This window comes from Danio rerio, chromosome 22, assembly GCF_052040795.2.
Source record: "Danio rerio strain M-AB ecotype USA chromosome 22, GRCz13ab, whole genome shotgun sequence".
Classification (NCBI taxonomy): Eukaryota; Metazoa; Chordata; class Actinopteri; order Cypriniformes; family Danionidae; genus Danio; species Danio rerio.
The window spans coordinates 10,078,382-10,103,493 of NC_141042.1; the positions used below are offsets into that span (position 1 = coordinate 10,078,382).

General features: G+C 37.9%; 1 protein-coding gene across 10 annotated transcripts in view; it reads right to left on the bottom strand.

Annotated features, from left to right (window-relative positions):
• LOC147838420 (uncharacterized) overlaps positions 1-25,112 on the bottom strand; it is an 82,102-nt gene that overhangs the window by 9,864 nt on the left and 47,126 nt on the right. For 7 of the 10 annotated variants that reach the window (XM_087303912.1, XM_087303909.1, XM_087303910.1 and 4 more), the window contains 8 exons: positions 24,488-24,661; positions 19,668-19,838; positions 18,748-18,921; positions 18,353-18,520; positions 17,996-18,169; positions 12,704-12,874; positions 9,611-9,784; positions 52-222 (listed from right to left, as the gene is read on the bottom strand). In XM_087303912.1, coding sequence (XP_087160038.1) covers positions 52-222; positions 9,611-9,784; positions 12,704-12,874; positions 17,996-18,169; positions 18,353-18,520; positions 18,748-18,921; positions 19,668-19,838; positions 24,488-24,661 — 1,377 coding nt within the window. The remainder of the gene's footprint in view (positions 1-51; positions 223-9,610; positions 9,785-12,703; positions 12,875-17,995; positions 18,170-18,352; positions 18,521-18,747; positions 18,922-19,667; positions 19,839-24,487; positions 24,662-25,112) is intronic. The other 3 variants (XM_087303907.1, XM_087303913.1, XM_087303908.1) reach the window with 2 other exon arrangements.

Sequence of the window (25,112 nt, forward strand, 5' to 3'; positions counted from 1 at the left end):
CTAAGAGCTAGCTGCAGACAAACAACAAGTTGACTGATGTAAGATACTCACATGAGTGTGTTGAGTCTACAGTGTTTATCCTTCAGTAGAGCAGAGAGTTGATTCACTTGTGTGTCCCCTAGTCCACGATCACTCAAATTCAGTTCTGTCAGGAGTAAGGGGTTTTTACCCACAATTTCAGTCACAAACTGACAGAATTCATCAGCAGCAGGACTCAAAAACCTGAAGAAGAGAAGATCAAGCAGGAGTCAGCTCTTAACTACTGTCACGCTTTACTGCATTAAAAAACATGCTGAGAAGACAAGCTTTGCCTATTTATAACACCTTTACAAAAACTAAAACAAAGAATCTAAATGTTCAAGTTAACATGGAGGATGAAAGTGTCCTCCTAAAATGTGTTACTTACACATTTCGATTTAAAAGGATGCAATTATATTTACTAACTACAGATGATACTCAATTATACATTTAAAATAAACCTGATTAGACATCTGAACTGTCTAAGCTAACTGAGTGTGTTAAAGATGTTAAAGACTGGATGACCAACATTTTTTTTTCTCTTAAACTCAGACAAAACAGAATTAATACTTATTGGGCCTAAATCCTGTACACAGCAGATCTCACAACTCGACCTACAATTAGAGGGATACAAAGTTTCTGCAATAAAAGATGTGGGTGTTATATTAGACAGCAATTTAACTTTTAAAAAAAATCATATATCCCACGTCACAAAAACTGCCTTCTTTCATCTTAAAAATATCGCTAAGTTATAAGGTATGCTATCCATCTTAGATGCAGAACAACTAGTCCATGCTTTTATGACTTCTAGGCTGGATTACTGTAATGCTCTATTTGCTGGCTTCCCAGCATCCTCTATTAACAAACTTCAATTAGTACAAAATGCAGCTGCCAGAGTTCTTACTAGGTCTAGAAAATATGATCAGATCATCCCAATTTTATCCTCCCTAAACTGGCTGCCTGTTAGGTTCCATATTAATTATAAAATATTGCTTCTTACCTATAAAGCTTTAAATAATCTAGCTCCTGTTTATCTAACCAACCTTCTGTCTCACTATAATCCATTTCGATCTTTAAGATTTTAAAAATCAGGGCTTCTGGTAGAACCTAGAATAGCAAAGTTGAGTAAAGAAGGTCGAGCCCTCTCATTTATGGCTCCTAAACTCTGGAATAGCCTTCCTGATATTGTCCAACGCTCAGACACACTCTCCCAATTCAAAACTAGATTAAAGACCTATCTTTTTAGTAAAGCCTACACTCAGTGCATCACTCCACGCAGGTTTCTACATCTCGTTTATATACACTATGAACAGAAACTATGCTAATTATTTTTTTTTTACTCTCTATTTCCACCTGGGGAAACTCATCCCAAGGCACTTAGCCTATGCAGCACCACTGATTCGATCCAAGACCAGCAATAAGATGATCCCAAGGTTTCCATAATCCTGGACCAGGTCGTATCCTAAGCAGCTGCTGTGGTGGTCATGGAGGAGTGGAGAGCATGAGACTGATTCCTGTGACGCTCCAGGGACAGACAGGTCTTCGCTGACGTCCAGCATTCTCCAGCGTTCGGCACCTAGACTGCAGCTCTGCACAAGACGTTAGGCCATAGGAGAAGTAGTCGTGCCCAACTGAGCCTGGTTTCTCTCGAGGTTTTTTAATTCTTCACTTTCACCAATTGGTGAAGTTTCCTCGCCAATGTCACCACTGGCTTGCATGGTTCAGGATCTGTAGAGCTGCGCATCGATGGATTTGCTCTTCATTGTTTGGACTCTTAGTAAGGTTTATTAACCACACTGAACTGAGCTAAACTGAACTGAACTTAAACACTGAAAACTGAACTACAGCTTCAATTTACTATGATCTTCTATGTGAAGCTGCTTTGACACAATCTACATTGTAAAAGCGCTATACAAATAAAGGTGAATTTAATTGAATACAGTATACATCATTTAAAAAATTTTAACTAAAATATCTAAAATAATCTACAACTTACACTTTTGTTTGTGCTTTATTATTTTTATATACAGTTTTAGCTCTCTAAAACAGAATATCATTACTATACAGTAATTGATACCTTTATTAAGATGACTTTGTTTTATTATTGAATGAACATTGTTTCAACACATTTCAGGATGACATTAGAATTTACAGTTGCTTTCTCAGTTTTGTAAGTGTTTCTCAATTTCAAAATGCAGAGAATGGACTTTTTCATGTAGAGCGATCTTGACAAGTTACCTCAGAAGAACATACTCTGAAAACTGTGAGAACAAAGAACAGGTCCTGTGAGGAATGAGATGCTGCATTTTTTCTGATTGTCACATGACCTTCATGCATTTTAATGGATATTTTTTTAAACTTTACAGCATTCATACAATGATTTATTGCTTTATTTCCATTTCAATATACATAACATGCACAAAGATACTTTGCACAATATAAATTTAGAGATTTAGAATTATCATTTCTAAACTGCAAAAATGCATTTGTCATACAAACATTTCTAAGAGCTTTACAGGTTTTCTTTATGACAGCACATACATCTGGTCTGATGATAATACACTGTCAAGTATCAGCTTTCATACACACTTGAGCTTGTGATGCAAAAATGTCAAAAACTGCATTCACTTAACTTTTAGTTAAATATTTCTTTAGTTTTTTCTAAAACTGTGCTGAATCTTGAAACAAACTCTGAAGGTACACATTGTCATAATCCAGGAAAATACAGAGTGAATTAAAGCCTCATAAGGTATCTGGCTTTAAACTAAACACGTTGAGAAATGTTTGCTTTGTAGGGGTGTAACGGTACATGTCTTCACTTCGAAAAGTCACAATATGAGGTTCACGATTCAGGTTACATGCTCATGGTTTATTTCAGTCTAGATGTGCTGTGAGTGTTATACAGAAAAGATCGGCAGTGCAACATCTGAGGAGCCATTCACAAAGAACACATTTCTGTGACACAGCAGTGCTCAGGACTGGCTCCACTATTTTGCTGTTGCCATGCCAAATTGCAACACCATAAATAGAAGCATGCAACACTAGTTCCCCTTCGGTTGGGGAACTCCAGTGCTATAAGTGGATTTGATGTTAAAATCCACGTATGGGAGGTTTCGGTTCAGAAGCCACTTGTCTGGAAGAGTATTGAACGGGCCAATGAAAAAAATGAATTGGCAGCGTAAGCTTGCGCAGGTGTGCTGCATTGCCAATTATCTCAGCATATAAGCACACCTGGCGCTATAAACGCCATCCTTTTCGCTTCAGAGACTATTCTGATCGAGTTCATGAGGGTTCCTCTTGCTGATCTACAGCGACGTCGAGTGAACGAGTGCCTCCCGGTCCAGGCAGACCCAGCCCTTTCCTTACTCTGTCCAGTTCGCGCTCTGTGCATTTATGTGGACCGTACTCAGCACTTTAGATCCTCTGAGCAGCTCTTTGTCTGTTATGGCGCACGGCAGGAGGGAAGTGCCGTGACCAAACAAAGATTATCCCACTGGATTGTGGAGGCCATTTCATGTGCTTATTTGAGCAGAGGTCAGCCGTGTCCCCCAAAGCATTGCATCCTCTTGGTCGCGTGCACGTGGCGCCTCTTTAACAGACATTTGTAGAGCTGCGGGCTGGGTGACACCCAACACATTTGCAAGGTTTTACAATCTGCGAGTGGAGCCGGTTTCCTCAAGGGTATTAGGTACCCTTGGTGATTGAGAAAACAACTTGGTTGGGTGTTGTAACACGCTTGCGGTGCCTTTTTTCCCTAACACGGAGAGATGAGCACCTTCCTGTCTGTCAGTAAAGTTCCCCATTCGGTGAGCCCTGCAGATTCCTCCGAGGCCCACAGCACTGACTCAGCGGAGGAGTCACTTGCTGGCCCACTACGTTAGGTCTGCCCGCTGGTCAGCCCGCGTTTTTGGTATTAGGTGCCGGCTATGTGCGATCCCCTCTGGCGATCCCATATGCTTTACTGCCACGGTTCAGTCCCCCCTCTCGGGCTGACCCGTGCCTTACCTATCCGCTAACCACCTTCTTATGCGCACTCCCCCTTCTTAGGGTTAGTCCATATGTATTTCCATTTTGTCTCCCTTATTGGGTGCGAATGGTCTCCGCAGCGTCCTCCCTACCGGGATTGCACGCTTCCCAACGTACTGTTGTATTTCCTAGAATTATCTAGACGCTAGCGACTCCCAAAAAAATATACCTATTCCGTAAAGCTTCTTTTGAAGTGGGGAAAAGTTAGGGCCAAGGGCACGTTGGAGGACCGCGGCTTCCATGATTTGGGTACGTCACGCTTGGTTGACTGCCCTCTCATCGGAGGCGTTGGTAAGGTGCAGTCATTATGGCGTTTTCCATGGCTCCCATACGTGGATTTTAACATCAAATAAACTTATAGCACTGGAGTTCCCCAACCAAAGCGGAACGTTCGAGGTTACAGAAGTAACCCCTCGGGGAACGGAAGTGCTATACTTCGTCGCCATAATGACTGTCCCTTAGCTGTTAAAAAGTCTCTTCAGCTTAAAAAGGATGGCGTTTGCTAGCGCCAGGTGTGCTTATATGCTGGGATAATTGGCAATGCAGCACACCTGCGCAAGCTTACGCTGCCAATTCATCGGCCCGTTCAATACTCTTTCAGACAAGCGGCTTCTGAACCTAAACCTCCTATACGTGGATTTTAACATCAAATCCACTTATAGCACTTCCGTTCCCCTCCTCGGGGAACGAAGGGTTACTTCTGTAACCTCGAACGTTCTGCAACTGAGTTCTTATGATTGGTCCACTGCTCTGAAACTGACACTAAGTATGAGAAACGAACGCCACTGTGGGTGAATGATAAAATCTTTTATCTTCACATGACTTCTAAAAATACTGGAGTGTATAACATCATGCACATCTGTAAACAATGGAAACATAAGATATTGTCTCATTGTGAGCTCGTCAGTCAGTTTTTAAGTGAATGAGTGGGTGAGTAACTTCTCTACAAACACACATAACTGCTGTTGTCCGCTGCAGCTGCTGTTATAGATGGACAGTGCTGCATTCTCAATGAAAGAGATTTTCAGTGTTGAAACGTACTGAATCTCACATTTAATACACAACAGTTGTTTTTCTGGGGCCTGTTTCAGTAAGAAGGTTCAAACAACTCAGAGTTTAAAGTTGAATTCTGAGTTGATTTACTGAGAGATTAAAAACTCAGAGTTTTCGGTTTCAGAATAGCTGATCTGAGTTGGGTCAATTAACTTTGAGTAGACCAACTCAGAGTTAAGCGCACACCGTGACTATAAAAAAGCATTATCAATGGAGAGCAGATATTACGAGTGACCATGGCAATATCTTAAAAAAAAGAGAGATGACCATTTCTTTCTCCAGCTGAACTTGATGTGCTCATGCAAAGTTATGAGCGTATATATTTAAAAAGAAGCAACCATCAGTGAAACAGAAACAGTTAGCCTGGGAAAACAGCTGCTAATGCGTAAAACGCAAGTTAATGCGTAATTTAACATCTAAAATATTTAAATATAAGTATAATAAAATAAGTAGGGATGCACCGATATGGATTTTTTGGCCAATACGGATAACCAATAATTCTTCAGACTTGGAGGCCGATAGACGATATGTATAGGCCGATATTTATAAATATTTCAAAATGATATATTTTTATACAGCAAACTTCATAAAAGATTGAACTGCTCTTACGAACTAAATAGTCTATACTCAAAGCAAAAAAGCTTTAACTTCAAAATTGCAAGGTGATTATAGACCTATATTCACAATTTCACATAAATCAGCATGCAAAAAAAAAAAACATTACTTCCAGTTCCTTTTCTTCATAGCAAATTAACATGCAACTTGACTGTTGCATAAAATTAATAGGGTTAAATAACAAAATAGGATTTAATCAACAAGCAAGGTAAATATATTTAAATAAGATGAAAATGAAAGCACTAAGGACTGAAACCAGCTCAAATGTTCTTGAATAAAACGTGTTACAGTGATGTACACATGTACAAATACGTCATATCCGAAAAAGCCTTTATCAGAGGTGTTTTGACAGTTCAGAGCCACAGTACAAGCGAACAGCTAAATATATATAGTACGTTTAGAAAATGCGGCACAGATTCATCCTATTTGGCGTTTTAGATTCTTTTGAACATGTAGGTGCTGCTTGTCAATCAGACAACACTTCTGCGCTTGTTCTTGCTGTCAATTGCGGGGAAAATGATCGATAAAAAGTTTATGATAAACCACTGAGTTTTACTCAACTGTAGAGGCAGAGTTGCCATCAGAGTCAGATTTTCATACAAAACCTGCTTTGAGCTGACTTTATGGCTAACAGCTGAATATAAAGACAAAATGAGCCGCTGGTCGAGAGCCTCTATGACTGGATTCACCTCTCCCCCGTGCTACAGTGTGTGTGTGTGTGCGCGGTGACAGTTCGCGCGCTCGTCATAATCAATATGAATATTCCGATCAAACTGAATACACCTTACATCAACAACATGACAAGCAACGCGTTGATAATAATAAATAATCAGATTACAAACAACTGTTATGTTTACACGTGTTGTAAAATGTGCGGGTCCAGCTGCAGTTTGGGGTAAGTGTGTGAGGCGGAGAGGGAGAGAGAGAGGAGCGGTTTTTGGGCAATGATACTATTTTAGGTGACTGATATGTTGTACCACACGGAAAGTAATAAATATTTTGGACCAAGTTACATGTATTTCATTTACCGGCTGCAACTAAAAGAGAAGGCAATTCACCACGAAACTAATATTATTCGGCCCTGGAGTAATAATCTCCATCTCTACACAATCTGCTATCTCTACACAACAAAAAGACGGAGCAGGAAAGGTTTACACATGTAATATTTTTCCTGAAGCGATTTAAAGCAAAATACACAATGACACTCAATCAAACACATCTACAATGATACTCAATCAAACACATCTAATGATAAGGAACATAGTTACTTACTGACATATTAACGTACAGTAATACCACATGAATAAATGACAGACTTTGAAGGAATTAACAGTGTGAGAGAAATCCATTATAGTGCACTGGGCAAGTCTGAACAAGTTCCGCCCACGCGTGCGCGGCACGCAGGTCTGTACAATTACGTAATTTATCGGCTTAAAGATATCGGCCTAATTTAGACATCGGATCGATAACGATAATCTTAAAAATAGCGTTTATCGGCCGATAACGATATGGCCGCCGATATATCGTACATCCCTAAAAATAAGTAATGCAATGTGTGATGTTTATAATTTTTTTCTAAACTTTTATACACGTTTATCAGTTTTAATAGATTTAACAGTGCACTTGTGTGTCTCCTTTTTTTATTGATCAAGTGATAGAGGTTGTTATAACATTTAGAAGGTAAGCAGTAGTAAAAATAATTTTTAGAAAGAATAATAATCCCATTAATCTACTAACAGTACATGTCGAAGGTCAGTGAATTTAAATTATTTATTGTTCTGTGTGTGACTAAAAGGTAGGCAATAGCTATGTTTCCATCCAAATATATTACATAAATTTATGTGCAAAACTGGAATATTGCATAAAAGATACGAATAAAGCAGCGTTTCCATCCAACGAGTCAAAGAGAACAAAATCGTCACTTCCTGATTAACTGGTGCCAAATATCAACAGTAAAAACAGAATTTACTGCGGTAGAAGAAGCTGCGTCAATTAATTATTTAATAAATGTACTTGCGCCTTAGAAGACAATTTTGACACACAATGAACACGTGGGGGCGTTTGAAGCCATGAGACACGGAGACTCTTCACACGCTCCAGACGCTCGGAGGTTATTAATAATATACACTAATACTGAAACAGTTAAGGCATTTTAGAGTGACCAAAACAACATTTACAGTGTGCTCAGCCTGCATTGTCCATTCACACACATTTTCTTCATCATATGATGACTGTAATAAAGTTCACGGCCCTTTGGCCACCGAGAAGAAGGAGGCGGAGAACCGACGCAGTTTTAAATGATTTATTAATAACAGTGACAGCAGCTCCTCACGGAGACTGCCGTCTAAACCAAAACAAATGGACGAAACAAACTGAAAGCAAAAGTAAAATATGTCCGAGCCCGGTCCTCTCTCGGCTTCCTCTGCCATCGGTCCTCATTTTATGGTCCAGAGCTCCTTCCGTGGGATCCGAGGCAGGTGCGCACCGCAGGTGTATCCACTTACGCGGTGGCCTCACTCCGTTCCCACGGCTCTCGGCCACGGCCCCTCACCACAATGACCTTTTTAATGTACATACTGTAATTTGTTCAGTTAAAGTGTTTCCATCGTAGTTTATGCGCATATTTTCTAACAAATAAAAGTTTATCCTACTCACTTATGCGCGTGTTTTTATGCATATTTTTAAAAGTTATGTGCATCATGATGTTTCCATCAATCGTTTTTATGCACATATTCAAAATGAGCATTAAAATAGGTGGGTGGAACCGTAAAGCTAAGGCGAAAAATACCGCTTTGTCTTTAAAAAATATGAGGAGACCGACAGAAACTCTGAGTTTAGAGAATAAAACCTGCTCCTGACCAGGTTAGGTTCACAGAGTAAGTTACCACAGTAACTGACTCTGAGTTAAAGTTACCTCTCTTTCAGAAACAGGCTTGACTTACCCTGCTTTCTCGAGTTTAACAAACCTGCCATTTTGAAACGGAAAACCCAGAGTTTCTCTCATTTCAGGGTTAAAATAATCTGAGTTTTCACTTAACCTCCTTTCTGAAACAGGCCCCTGTTGTTTTAGCAGAGGGCTGAGCTGAACCTTTGAATGATAAACTCCTAATTATAAAGTTTTATTTTTCATTATTGTGTTTATTTTGTACATTTGCATCACAGGAACATCTTCAGTTCTGCAACTGATTGTGACAGAACACTTTTACCTTTTCAGAATAAACAAGCAAAGCAAGTACTAGAGATTTGTTACTTATTCCTGTTGTACAGTATCCATACCGAACCATGATCCGAAAACCAAAGTACATACTGAACCGTTACTCCAGTGTACCGGTACACCCCTATTACTTTTACAAGCTGCATGTTAGTGAAGATCTAGAGTAGGAGTGTCCACACTCTGTCCTGGAGGGCCGGTGTGCTGCAGAGTTTAGCCCCAACTTGCCTCAACACACATGCCTGAAAGCTTCTATTATACCTAGACAAAGCTTGATTCATTGGTTCAGGTGTGTTTCATTGGGGTTGAAGCTAAAATCTGCAGGACACCGCTGATCTGGAGTCTTTCAGACCTACTGTACAGTCAAAGATCTGCAGGGAATCTGAGCTGATGGAAGTTTAATTGCAGTGTTTTCAGAAACATTTAAACTATTTGACTAAAAAACATTCTACAGTATCCACAATAACTATGATATTTCTTTAGCATTTTTATCATCAAAGCATCAAAATGAATAACTGCACATCCAGCGACCGATTATGTTTATAATTTTGTACTGAGTATTGAACCACAGCTAAACTCAACTAACATTTTATGACTTATTTTGATTCAACAAATTCCCCATCCAATTGTTTTAGTCTAATACTCTTTAAATAATTGGCTTTCATGCTTATTCTCCTCATGTCTCACCTCAGTGTCTTCAGTGTACAGTGTGGATCCTGCAGTAACTCAGTGAGCTCCTTCACTCCTGATTGTCCAGGATCATTTCCTCTGAGATCCAGCTCTATCAGGTGTGAAGGGTTTGATCTCAGAGCTGAAGCCAGAGCTTTATAACCTTCTTCATTGATACTGCAGTCTGAAAGACTAAAGTAAATAAATAAATAAATAAATAAATAAATAAATAAATAAATAAATAAATAAATAAAACATTGTGGTTCATGTTAATACTCAAAACTCTGAATAATTAAAAATAAAGACATTTTCAGATAAAGTGTAGGCACCATTGACTCATTTGTATGTTTATTAACTGAATACAGTTCATACATTAACGAGATAGTTTTTCTTTATTAAAAACACTTTACAAATGTACAAACCCTGTTATTTTTCTTGTCCTCAGCCCAATTGAACCTACAGCTTTAATAGCTTTGTAATGCTAAAAACTGTTAATTAGAAAAACAAATTCAGAAATAGCAAAGTTTAAGTTATCATTCACATCAACTTATTGAAAACATGAAATTATAAATTAATTCTAAATATATATACTACACAATATATAATACAAATAAATTTAAAATTGTCCAATGTTTCTATCAGTCCTGTCACATTTGCATTCAATTTAACATAAAATATGTGCAATACAGCTTTAAGGCTATGACTCGGAAGTGACATCATTTGATGGAGGAGAAGCTGAAAGTGATCAAGGATGCGTTCTATCATTAAACTGTAAGATTTTATGCTTGTTTTGTATGATTTTTTTGAGGATGACAAACTTAAGTCTGTCACATTTTTTATAAGTGAAAATGTCAGTTTCTAGTAGAATGTCCCATAGTCACCATCACTATACAGATGCATTAGGACCCAAACAGACTGCAGAGTGAGTTTCCCCTGTTGCCATCTCTTACACCACTTCTTGCAGCAACCTAGTTTTCTCATGTGGTCTCCCTTTCAGGTAATAATCAGACACAACCCTGCTTAGCTTCAGTGGTGACCACAAGAGAGCTGGGGTCCGTTCTTCGTACCTCGCTTAAATGATCTAAGATGATTTGGCAGATCCTTGATTTTTTAATCTTGATAACTGATCTCTCGCTAATTTGGTTCTTCAAACAAGTTCGTGAATCAGATTAGAATGACTGGATAAACTGATCTGAGATCACTACGTGTGTTGTGAAGGACAGATCTATCGATCCTCGAAATCATGATCAGCAATGCAGCGATTGGCTGATGGCACAGCAGCGTAATGACATCATCTGATTAATATTCAATTATCCATGTGAGCAAAATTACATCAAATTAGCAGTAAACGGTTTGTTAAATATGACACGCATAACTCTCCACATTTGTTATGAGCTGCAGGCTTTACACTGTCATGTGTCAAGAGTATTCATGTATTTCAATGCATATCAATGTATTTAGTTCTACATTTAGAAAAGATTTTCTTCATTATAGTTGCCGTTTTTTTAATCTGTGAATAACTAAAGAATAACTGGATGTTTAAAAAAGCATTTTGATATTGGTAAAGGCGTCTTCAACTTTTGTGAAGCATCAAATCGCCGTCATATTAACTGTCAAAACATGTTTATGACTCCTTAAATGTATTATTGCTTTTGAAAAGAAGTCACATATTGTGCATTTCTATTATACACAATTTGTACTAAAGCGATCTAAAAAGTTCATATCAATAAGTTTTCTCTTTGCCCCAGCATGTGGCAGTCTTTGTACTTTCATTTCGAGGGTGCAGATTGCATACGTTTTATTAATATGTATAACTTTATTTATTTTATTAATGACTATAACTTATATAGGCTATATAGTTTAAAAATATGTACCATTTTCCCAAGTGTATATAACTACTACTGCAGGGGCGGACTGGCCATCTAGAAATTCTGGCAAATGCCAGAAGGGCCGGACCATTTTTTAAATGTGGGCCGGTCAGCTATTTATTTATTTATTTATCTATTTTTTCATATTTATTGTTTTTTAAATGTAGGCAGCTTTTATCTCGTGCGAGATGTGAATATTATGATGATGATGGTGATAATAGTAAGAATAATAGTAAATGTTAAGCATTGGCCCAATCAGCAACAACCGGCTGGTTTCGAGATTGGCCGACCCAATCTGAGGTTACGCAGACATAATCAAAATCTGGCAAGAATGTCAAACAAACAGTAAGTGCAACACAAGCTAATTGTCAGAGATGGACCATAAAAAGGGAAAGGCAGTCAAGTCAGACATTGCCAATTACATAAAATTAACTGAACTAGTCTCGAAAGTGGGCAGTGCAGTGGCGCAGTAGGTAGTGCTGTCGCCTCACAGCAAGAAAGTCACTGGTTTGAGCCTCATTTGGGTCAGTTGGTGTTTCTGTGTGGAGTTTGCATGTTCGTGTGGGTTTCCTTCTGGTTTCCTTCACAAGTCCAAACACATGCTATAGGTGAATTGGGTAGGCCAATTGGGAATTGGGTAACCCAGTAATAAGTTGCAGCTTTGAGGAAATCCACTGTATAAAACATATGCAGGATAAGTTGGCGATTCCCAGATTAATAAAGGGACTAAGCCGAAAAGAAAATGAATGACATGATTGCATATATGAATGGGTTGTTTTTGTTTCAGTCACATACATTAAATTTTTAAATATCTCTTAAATAGGTACTGCTTATATAATTTTACCATCTGTACACAAATATAAGTAGTGAATGGGCGTGTCCGTGGGTGGGGCTGTGTCGGTGTGGCTACAATGCCAGGGCTGATTTTTAGTCCCAGTCCGCCCCTGTACTACTGTAAGAAAATATCAGAATTTGAAACATACTTTCTGTATTATCTTTGCATGAACTGAGTCGATCTAATCCTGTTTATATGAATTGAATCTGCTCCCGATCAGGTTTGACCTAACAGAACTGTTGCTATGACTACAACTCTCGGATCAGCTTTGAAGAACGAAACGATTCTGGATTGTCTCAAATCGTCAACATCCAAATCCAGCTAACTGAGTAATCTACGTACGAAGAACGGACCCCTGCAGAGAGCTAGCTCCAGACAAACAACTGTTGACTGATGTAAGATACTCACATGAGTGTGTTGAGTGTACAGTGTTTATCCTGCAGTAGAGCAGAGAGTTGATTCACTTGTGTGTCCCCTAGTCCACGATCACTCAGATTCAGTTCTTTTAGGAGTAATGGGTTTTTATCCACAATTCCAGTCACAAACTGACAGCCTTCATCAGCAGCAGGACTCAAAAACCTGAAGAAGAGAAAATCAAGCAGGAGTCAGCTCTTAACTACTGACACCGTTTACTGCAATACAAACCATGCTGTGAAGACCAGATTTACCTGTACTATTGATAATACTTTTACAATAACTAAAACAATAAAAATCTAAATGTCCAAGATACTGTCCTGATATAAAGTGTGAGTCAAACTGGAGCTCAATCAAAAGTATGAGATTGGACAAAAAGAGCAAAAAAACTAACAAAAAACAAACAAATACACAAGTTTTGATTTTGCTGTTCTCAAGAAGCATTGCTTGATGTCAACACAAAAGAGCTCTCAGAAGACCTACAATCAAGAAGTGTTTGCTCTCACGAAGCTGGAAAGGCTTACAAAAAAGTATCTCTAAAAGCCTTGATGTTCATGTGTCCACTGTAAGACAGACTGTCTACAAATGGAGAAAGCACTGCTGCTACTCTGCCTAGGTGTGGTCATCCTGTAAAGATGATTGCAAGATGTAGCGAGCCTACTGATGCCACGTCGCCCTGGTCCCATATTAACCCCGGCTGGCACCTCATCAGCACCGGATCGCTCACAGCTGGACCTCATCAGCCAGAGAGGCATAAAAGCCAACCCCACACAGGAAGAAGACGAGCTTCATTCTCTGACTCCCTGCGCTAACGTTTGTGTCTCTCTGTCTCTCCCACAGCGGACTCCAGCTCGTGACGATCCAACACCCGAATTCTCACTATCCTTCACCTTCTCCCCGGAGCACCAGAGCACCTTTACCAAGAAGAGCACTGTATTTCACCTCTTTCACTTTGTAAATAAAGCACCCTCCGGGCACTTGTTTGTAACTAAACGTGACTTTGTATGTGTTTTCCCTCTGCCTCGCTACAAAGAGCACTGCATAGAATGCTCATTGAGGTGAAGAAGAATCCTAGAATGTCAGCTAAAGACTTCTCTGGCACATGGTAACATTTTTGTTGACAAATATGTAATAAGTAAAACATGGAACAAGAATGGAATTCATAGGAAGACACCACGGAGGAAACCGTTGCTGTCCAAAAACTACACTGAATCATGTTTGAAGTTTGGTAAAAAGCACCATGATATTCCACAGCACTACTGACAAAATATTCTGTGGACAGATGAAACCAAGTTTGAGATGATTGGAATGAACACACAACACTATGTGTGGACAAAAAAACAACAGCACACCAACATCAAAACCTCATCCCGACTGGTAAATATGTTGGCCTCAGGACCTGGGGTGATTGTTGTTATTGACAGAAAAATGTATTCCAAAGTTTATCAAGACATTTTGCAGAAAAACTTAAGACCATCTGTCCACCAACTTTAGCTCAACAGAGGATGGGTGACGTAAAAGGTAAATGACCCAGAGCATAAAGTAAATCAACATAAGAATGGATTCAAAAGAAAAAAAAAATAGACCTTCTGGAATTGCCCAGTAAGAGTCTTGACTCAACCTAATTGCGATGCTGTGGCATGACCTCATAAGAGCGATTCACACTAGACATCCCAAGAATATTGCTGAACTGAAACAGTTTTGTAAAGAGGAATGGTCCAAAATACCTCCTGACTGTTGTGCAGGTCTGATCTGGTTGAGGTTATTGCAGCAAAAGGAGGCCCAACCAGTTATTAAACCCAAAGGTTCACATACCTTATCTACACTGTACTGTAAATGTTTACATTTTGCGTTTAATAAAAATATATCATATTTGTGTTGTATTAGTTTACTCAGATTGTGTCTTTCTATACGCATACATACAGAAACCTGTATCCAAGTACAACAGAGAAAAAAATATTATAAACAGTCAGAGACGTATATACTGTAAATGAAAAGTGTAATAAAATTTATGTAAAACAGATCAAACAGAAAAATATGTATTTGTTGTCACCTATGTATATTTTAAAATACATCCTAATTGTTTCTCCTACATCATTCTATTAGATCTATTAGGGAAGTCTCAAAGTGACATATAAGTAACGTCCAGGTTCAGTCACATGAGAATGTGTGCATTTTTTGTTTTTATGGCAACATGTCCAAAATGGTGGACTGTGTAGGGAGCACACCTTGCAGTGTCAGCAATTTTTAAATATATCTATTTTTATTACTAAAGGTATGTTTTGACCCATTTAACTATTCTAATGTTTTAATAACATCCTAGATTGCACTTACCATGATTTTAAAACATTTCTTGAACAAACTGATATAAAACAAGGTACGAAGATATTGCGGTGACAAATGTCACATCGGGCTGATAACCTTAAAGCATATTTGTCACATTAAGAAAAATGGTAACAAACTGCTCAATTAATTTAGCTGAATAAATTATTTTAGTGTTCTAAATTTTCTACTGCTCATTTCAAAGCATATAACAAAAAATTAAATACATCACAATAAATAAATTGGTAATGAAATGTATTTTGAAACTATTTTATAACTATAAGCTGTAACAAGATGTTTATATCATATGTTGGTCTTATTTTCAATTATTCATTTTCTTGTCGGCTTAGTCCCTTTATTAATCCAGGGTCGCCACAGCGGAATGAACCGCCAACTTATCCAGCAAGTTTTTACGCAGTGGATGCCCTTCCAGCCGCAACTCATCTCTGGGAAACATCCAAACACGCCAACATCCAAACACGCCAACTGAGCCGAGGTTCGAACCAGCGACCCAGCAATCTTTTTGCTGTCAGGCGACAGCACTACCTACTGCGCCACTGCCTCGCCCTTGATCTTATTTTAAGGTTGTAAATTTGAAGTAAGAAAAACCCGATTAGATTCAGGAAACAATTTGATGTTCAGAATGCATTAAAGATTATCCACAGAGATGACAGTGAGTATGAGGGATGTGACAGTGACTTGAATAAAGACATTGATGACCCTGATTACACTTCAGGTAGCAAAGACATGGAGGATGATGAATCAAGAGGATCTGATTTAGACATTAGCAGATCAAGTGATCTAGATTCAGAAGCTGCACAGCCAAACATAAACTCTGGCCAGCAAGACGCAACCAGCAAGAGTAACAAAACTTTTTCTTGGAAAAAGTTGAATCCCCCGAGTGCACATTCAAATGTCCAAGTCCCACACCTCCAAACAATCTTCACACACCCCTGAAGTATTTCAGAAAGTTTATAACAGCAGAAATGTTTGCGTTACTGAAGGAACAAACACATTTGTACAGTGTGCAACAACCTGGAACTCAAAAATTGTTAAGTTCACTGTTAAAGAATTGTAAATATTGGTTGGAAGCTATCTGCGCATTGGTCCAAAACAAAATGCCAGAAAACCGTGCATACTGGGAAAATGACACAAGGTGTTCCATGGTGGCTGACAACATGTGCATGTTTAACATGTTGACCTTTAGTGTGAGGTACTCATTCATTTTATTTTGGCTTAGTCCCTTAATAATCAGGGGTCACCACAGTGGAATTAACCAACAAATTATCCAGCATATGTTTTACACAGCTGATGCTCTTCCAGCCAAAACCCAGCTCTGCGAAACACCCATACACACTTGCATTCATACACACATACACTACGGTCAATTTAGCTTATTCAATTCACCTTTACCACATGTCTTTGGACTGTGGGGAAAACCGGAGCACCCGAAGGAAACCCACGCAAACATTGGGAGAACATGCAAACTTCACACAGAAATGCCAACTGACTCAGTTGAGGCTCGAACCAGTGACCTTCTTGCTGTGAGGCAAAAGGGCTACCCACTGAGCCACTGTGTCGCTGTGAGGTAGTTATTTATTTTTATTTAGTTCACACATTTTCAAGTTGTGAAAACAATACATGAACAACCATATACCAAAAAAGTTCGAATATTGATGTTTCGAAAGAGTTGTTGCAAAATGTGTTGGTCACAGATTTGGGGTTTTGAAATATGTAATGGAAAAGCAAATAAACTGAAAAAACCTGTTAAGTAGCAAATAAAACTGACAAAATGTATTTTTTTCAATTAATAAGCAACTCCATTCAAGTCTATCAAACTTGTTGCTGCTGGGATGTTAGATGATAGAAAATGTTGGGATGTTAAAGAACATAGAAAGCATGCCTGATATTGTCAGAGGCCTGTCTACGCTTTATTAAAACCTGTCTGATCCAGTGGCTTGATTCGATTTACAAGTACTTTTGCAAAAATATTTAATTCTGAGGAAATCAAAGACATAGGCCTGTAGCTTTTGGAGAAATATGAATGTTTTTCTTTATTAACAATTAAGGAAGTATTTTGATCTCTATGAAACTTTGCCTGTTCAATTGCATATTTTATTAAAAATAAGATCAATGATGCAGAGTGACAAGGTGGCTCAATGGTTAGCACTGTCACCTTATAGCAAGAAGATGGCTGGTTCGAGCCTCAGCTGGGCCAGTTTGCATTTCTGTGTGGAGTTTGCATGCTCTCCTCGTGTCGCTCTGGTTTCCCCCACAGTCCAAACACATGCACAATAGGTGAATTGAATAAACTAAATTGGCCGTAGTGAAAGAGTGTGGATGGGTGTTTCCCAGTGCTGGGTTGCAGCAGGAGAGGCATTCGCTGTGTAAAAGATATGCTGGATAAGTTGGCGGCTCATTCTGTTGTGGCAAATTTCTTCCTATAAGCAATGTGGATTGGAAGTAGAGCCTTTATTATCAAGAAGGAAGGCAAGTGGAGGGCTTTCCTTGCCTAATTTTATGTATTATTACTGGGTGAATTGAATTGAATTATCATCATTTAACTGCTTCCCTTTCACATATTTCATTACTTTCAAATTAGACATTGTGCTTTCTCTCTGTTCTCTGTGTTTCCCTCCCTGCCTACAAGTTCCCCATGGGAAGGGGTATTTAAATGGAATCCTCATATTAGGGAGATCATTTCTAAGATATACGTAATTATCTTGTCAAAGGTTAATTCTCAAAACATTAAAACTAGCAGGGCCTGGAAAGAGGAACTCGACTCAAGAGTTTGAAGATGACTACTAGGGTGCAGTATTAGACAATATACGTACCTCCACTTTGTGCAAAAGACTTAGTTCTACTGACATTTTTATGACTGACTTTGATGCAACAAATTGTCCATCTTATTGTTTTAGTGAAACACTCTTTAAATAATTCACTTTAATTTCCCTCATGTCTCACCTCAGTGTCTTCAGTGTACAGTGTGGATCCTGCTGCAAATCAGTGAGCTCCTTCACTCCTGATGGTCCAGGATCATTTCCTCTGAGATCCAGCTCTGTCAGATGTGAAGGGTTTGATCTCAGAGCTGAAGCCAGAGCTTTATAACCTTCTTCACTGATGCTGCAGTCTGAAAGACTAGAGGAAATAAAACTCAGAAATAAATGTACATTGTGGTTCATGTTAATACACAAAACTCTGAATCACTACAAGTTTAGGTTCATTCATATGTTTATTAACTGCATAATACCAATAAGTGTAAAAGTCTAGATGAAGATTCTGTTTTTCAAGAGATGTTGAATGTATTAGACATCAGCTCACCTGAGTTTCTCCAGTTTACTGTGCTTTAGTCCATCAGAGAGCCGCTTCACTCCTGAATCCTGCATATTATTATTGCTCAGGTCAAGATCCTTCAGACTGCTGGAGTCTGATCTGAGAACTGAAGCCAGAGCTGAACAGCTTTCCTCTGTTAGATCACACTTACTGAGCCTGAAAATAAACACCAACACTGAAGTTTCACATTTTAATCATAATAAAGTTTTCAGGCTCAGAATGAAGAGAAAACGTAACATTCATCTCATTAACCATTGGTATTTATATATTGCTCTTCAAGTCAAACATTGTGATTATGGCGGTTATGAAATTATAATTTGAAGACTAAATAAAATATTACTAAAACATGTCTAATAAATGATCATTGAATGAATGTTTCTCACCTCAGTGTCTCCAGTTTACAGTGTGAATCCTTCAGTACGTCACATAAGAGATTCACTGCTGTGTTTCTTATTTGATTGTCATTTAGGTTCAGTTCTCTCAGGTGTGATGGGTTTAATTTCAGAGCTGAAGTCAGGATCACACACTGTTCCTCTGTAATACTGCAATAACTCAGACTGAAGACAGAAGAGAAAAGACAATGGTATGAACAATTTTTCAATAAAAATATAAAAGTTTAAATTGAACCATTGAAAGTATTTGTCAGACATTTTTTTAGTTTTTACAAATATCTGAAAATATTTTATACTCACAAAGTTTTAAAAATAAACAATCATGCCATGTGCCTCTCAAGTAAAGTCAAATTATGTGATTTTATGACATGAATAGGTATTTATGATAACTTTTAGCACAAATACAAACTCGATTTCTTATTATTTGTGATGACCTTGTTTGACAGTACTTTTAGTCATTTTAAACATTAGTATTTGTACTTGAGATAGGATGTGTGTATTTTTGACATAATTAAATTATAGTCTTGTAACAATAATTATTTTATAGGGATGGTTAGGAGGCCATAATGCACAGAGGCCAGTAGACAAGATTGCCCAGGATGCCAGGATCACATCTCTGCTTTTTTTAAAGGACATCCTGGGAGATTTAATGACCACAGAGAGTCAGGACCTCAGTTTAACGTCTCATCTAAAGGACGATGCTCACTGACAGTATAGAGTCCGTACCCCTACACAGATGCATTGGGACCCACATAGATTGCAGGATGAGTTCCCCCTGCTGGCATCTCTAACACCACTCACATTCAATTAATAATCAGGCTCAACCCTGCTTAGCTTCAGTGGTGACCACAAGAGAGCTGCAGAGAGCTAGCTGCAGACAAACAACAAGTAGACTGATGTAAGATACTCACATGAGTGTGTTGAGAGTACAGTGTTTATCCTGCAGTAGAGCAGAGAGTTGATTCACTCGTGTGTCTCCTAGTCCACGATCACTCAGATTCAGTTCTTTCAGGAGTAATGGGTTTTTACCCACAATTTCAGTAACAAACTGACAGCCTTTATCAGCAGCAGGACTCAAAAACCTGAAGAAGACAAGATCAAGAAGGAGTCAGCTCTTAACTACTGTCACGCTTTACTGCATTAAAATACATGCTGAGAAGACAAGCTTTGCCTATTTATAACACCTTTACAAAAACCAAAACAAAGAATCTAAATGTTCAAGTAAACCTGCAGGATGAAACTGTCCTCCTAAAATGTGTTACTTGTATACACATTTCAATTTAAAAGGGTGTAATTATATTTACTAACTACAGATGATACTCAATTATACATTTAAAATAAACCTGATGAGACATCTGAACTGTCTAAGCTAACTGAGTGTATTAAAGATGTTAAAGACAGGATGACCAACATTTTTTTTCTCTTAAACTCAGACAAAACAGATTTATTACTTATTGGGCCTAAATCCTGTACACAGCAGATCTCACAACTCGACCTACAATTAGAGGGATACAAAGTTGGTATTGGCTCTACAATAAAAGATGTGGGTGTTATATTAGACAGCAATTTAACTTTTAAAAAAATCATATATCCCACGTCACAAAAACTGCCTTCTTTCATCTGAGAAATATCGCTAAGTTATGAAGTATGCTATCCATCTTAGTTGCAGAACAACTAGTCCATGCTTTTATGACTTCTAGGCTGGATTACTGTAATGCTCTATTTGCTGGCTTCCCAGCATCCTCTATTAACAAACTTCAATTAGTACAAATTGCAGCTGCCAGAGTTCTTACTAGGTCTAGAAAATATGATCATATCACCCCAATTTTATCCTCCTTACACTGGCTGCCTGTTAGGTTCCATATTAATTATAAAATATTGCTTCTTACCTATAAAGCTTTAAATAATCTAGCTCCTGTTTATCTAACCAACCTTCTGTCTCGCTATAATCCATTTCGATCTTTAAGATCTCAAAACTCAGGGCTTCTGATAGTACCTAGAGTAGCAAAGTCGAGTAAAGAAGGTCGAGCCCTGTCATTTATGGCTCCTAAACTCTGGAATAGTCTTCCTGATAATGTCCGAAGCTCAGACCCTCAAAGATTTCAAAACTAGATTAAAGACCTATCTTTTTAGTAAAGCATACACTCAGTGCATCACTCCACGCAGGTTTCTACATCTCGTTTATAAACACTATGAACAGCAGCTATGCTAATTTTTTTTTCTACTCTCTATTTCCACCTGGGGAAATTCATCCCAAGGCACTCAGCCTATGCAGCACCACTGATTCGATCCAAGACCAGCAACAAAATGATCCCAAGGTTTCCATAATCCTGGACCAGGCCGTATCCTAAGCAGCTGCTGTGGTGGTCATGGAGGAGTGGAGAGCATGAGACTGATTCCTGTGACGCTCCAGTGACAGACAGGTCTTCCAGGACGTCCAGCATTCTCCAGCCTCCGGCACCTAGACTGCAGCTCTGCACAAGACGTTAGGCCATAGGAGAAGTAGTCGAGCCCAACTGAGCCTGGTTTCTCTCGAGGTTTTTTAATTCTTCACTTTTGCCAATGTCACCACTGGCTTGCATGGTTCAGGATCTGTAGAGCTGCGCATCGATGGATTTGCTCTTCATTGTTTGGACTCTTAGTAAGGCTTATTAACCACACTGAACTGAGCTAAACTGAACTGAACTTAAACACTAAAAACTGAACTACAGTTTAATTTACTATGATCTTCTATGTGAAGCTGCTTTGACACAATCTACATTGTAAAAGCGCTATACAAATAAAGGTGAATTGAATTGAATACAGTATACATCATTTAAAAATTTTTAACTAAAATATCTAAAATAATCTACAACTTACACTTTTGTTTGTGCTTTATTATTTTTATATACAGTTTTAGCTCTCTAAAACAGAATATCATTACTATACAGTAATTGATACCTTTATTAAGATGACTTTGTTTTATTATTGAATGAACATTGTTTCAACACATTTCAGGATGACATTAGAATTTATAATCGCTTTCTCAGTTTTGTAAGTGTTTCTCAATTGCAAAATGCAGAGAATGGACTTTTTCATGTAGAGCGATCTTGACAAGTTACCTCAGAAGAACATACTCTGAAAACTGTGAGAACAAAGAACAGGTCCTGTGAGGAATGAGATGCTGATGCTGTTGTCCGCTGCAGCTGCTGTTATAGATGGACAGTGCTGCATTCTCAATGAAAGAGATTTTCAGGATTGAAACGTACTGAATCTCACATTTAATACACAACTGTTGTTTTTCTGGGGCCTGTTTCAGTAAGGAGGTTCAAACAACTCAGAGTTTAAAGTTGAACTCAGAGTTGATTTACAGAGAGATTAAAAACTCAGAGTTTTCGGTTTCAGAATAGCTGATCTGAGTTGGGTCAATCAACTTTGAGTAGACCAACTTAGAGTTAAGCGCACACCGTGACTATAAAAAAACATTATCAATGGAGAGCAGATATTACGAGTGACCATGGCAACATCTTAAATAAAAGAGAGATGACCATTTCTTTCTCCAGCTGAACTTGATGTGCTCATGCAAAGTTATGAGTGTATATATTTAAAAAGAAGCAACCATCAGTGAAACAGAAACAGTTAACCTGGGAAAACAGCTGCTCAAGTTAATGCGTAATTTTACATCTAAAATATTTAAATATAAGTATAATAAATTAAGTAATGCAATGTGTGATGTTTATAATTTTTTTCTAAACTTTTATACAAGTTTATCAGTTTTAATAGATTTAACAGTGCACTTGTGTGTCTGCCTTTTTTATTGATCAAGTGATAGAGGTTGATATAACATTTAGAAGATAAGCAGTAGTAAAAATAATTTTTAGAAAGAATAATAATCCCATTAATCTACTAACAGTACATGTCGAAGGTCAGTGAATTTAAATTATTTATTGTTCTGTGTGTGACTAAAAGGTAGGCAATAGCTATGTTTCCATAACAAATATATTACATAAATGTATGTGCAAAACTGGAATATTGCATAAAAGATACGAATAAAGCAGCGTTTCCATCCAACGAGTCAAAGAGAACAAAATCATCACTTCCTGATTAACTGGTGCCAAATATCAACAGTAAAAACAGAATTTACTGCGGTAGAAGAAGCTGCGTTGTTAATTATTTAATAAATGTACTTGCGCCTCAGAAGACAATTCTGACACACAATGAACACGTGGGGGCGTTTGAAGCCATGAGACGCGGAGACTCTTCACACGCTCCAGACGCTCGGAGGTAATTAATAATATACACTAATACTGAAACAGTTAAGGCATTTTAGAATGACCAAAACAACATTTAAGACATGTTACAGTGTGCTCAGCCTGCTTTGTTCATTCACACACATTTTCATCATCATATGATGACCTTTTTAATGTACATACTGTAATTTGTTCAGTTAAAGTGTTTCCATCGTAGTTTATGCGCATATTTTCTAACAAATAAAAGTTTATCCTACTCAGTTATGACCGTGTTTTTATGCATATTTTCAAAAGTTATGTGCATCATGATGTTTCCATCAATGGTTTTTATGCACATATTCAAAATGAGCATTAAAATAGGTGGGTGGAACCGTAAAGCTAAGGCGAGAAATACCGCTTTGTCTTTAAAAAATGGGAGGAGACGGACAGAAACTCTGAGTTTAGAGAATAAAACCTGCTCCTGATCAGGTTAGGTTCACAGAGTAAGTTACCAAAGTAACTAACTCTGAGTTAAAGTTACCTCTCTTTCAGAAACAGGCTTGACTTACCCTGCTTTCTCGAGTTTAACAAACCTGCCATTTTGAAATGGAAAACCCAGAGTTTCTCTCATTTCAGGGTTAAAATACTCTGAGTTTTCACTTAACCTCCTTTCTGAAACAGGCCCCTGTTGTTTTAGCAGAGGGCTGAGCTGAACCTTTGAATGATAAACTCCTAATTATAAAGTTTTATTTTCAATATTGTGTTTATTTTGTACATTTGCATCACAGGAAGCTCTTCAGTTCTGCAACTGATTGTGACAGAACACTTTTGCCTTTTCAGAATAAACAAGCAAAGCAAGTACTAGAGATTTGTTACTTATTCCTGTTGTACAGTATCCATACCGAACCATGATCCGAAAACCAAAGTACATACTGAACCGTTACTCCAGTGTACCGGTACACCCCTATTACTTTTACAAGCTGCATGTTAGTGAAGATCTAGAGTAGGAGTGTCCACACTCTGTCCTGGAGGGCCGGTGTGCTGCAGAGTTTAGCCCCAACTTGCCTCAACACACATGCCTGAAAGCTTCTATTATACCTAGACAAAGCTCGATTCATTGGTTCAGGTGTGTTTCATTGGGGTTGAAGCTAAAATCTGCAGGACACCGCTGATCTGGAGTCTTTCAGACCTACTGTACAGTCAAAGATTTACAGGGAATCTGAGCTAATGGAAGTTTATTGCAGTATTTTCAGAAACATTTAAAATATTTGACTAAAAAACATTCTACAGTATCCACAATAACTATGATATTTCTTTAGCACTTTTATCATCAAAGCATCAAAATGAATAACTGCACATCCAGCGACCGATTATGTTTATAATTTTGTACTGAGTATTGAACCACAGCTAAACTCAACTAACATTTTATGACTTATTTTGATTCAACAAATTCCCCATCCTAATGTTTTAGTGAAATACTCTTTAAATAATTGACTTTCATGCTTATTCTCCTCATGTCTCACCTCAGTGTCTTCAGTGTACAGTGTGGATCCTGCTGCAAATCAGTGAGCTCCTTCACTCCTGATTGTCCAGGATCATTTCCTCTGAGATCCAGCTCTATCAGGTGTGAAGGGTTTGATCTCAGAGCTGAAGCCAGAGCTTTATAACCTTCTTCATTGATACTGCAATCTGAAAGACTAAAGAAAATAAAAAAATAAATAAATAAAACATTGTGGTTCATGTTAATACACAAAACTCTGAATAATTAAAAATAAAGACATTTTCAGATAAAGTGTAGGCACCATTGACTCATTTGTATGTTATTTACTGAATACAGTTCATACATTAACGAGATTGTTTTTCTTTATTAAAAACACTTTACAAATGTACAAACCCTGTTATTGTTCTTGTCCTCAGCCCAATTGAACCTACAGCTTTAATAGTTTTGTAAAGCTAAGAACTGTTAATTAGAAAAAAAAACTTCAGAAATAAAGTTTAAGTTATCATTCACATCAACTTATTGAAAACATGAAATTCTAAATAAATTATAAATATATATACTACACAATATATAATACAAATGAATTTAAAATTGTCCAATGTTTCTATCAGTCTTGTCACATTTGCATTCAATTTAACATAAAATAT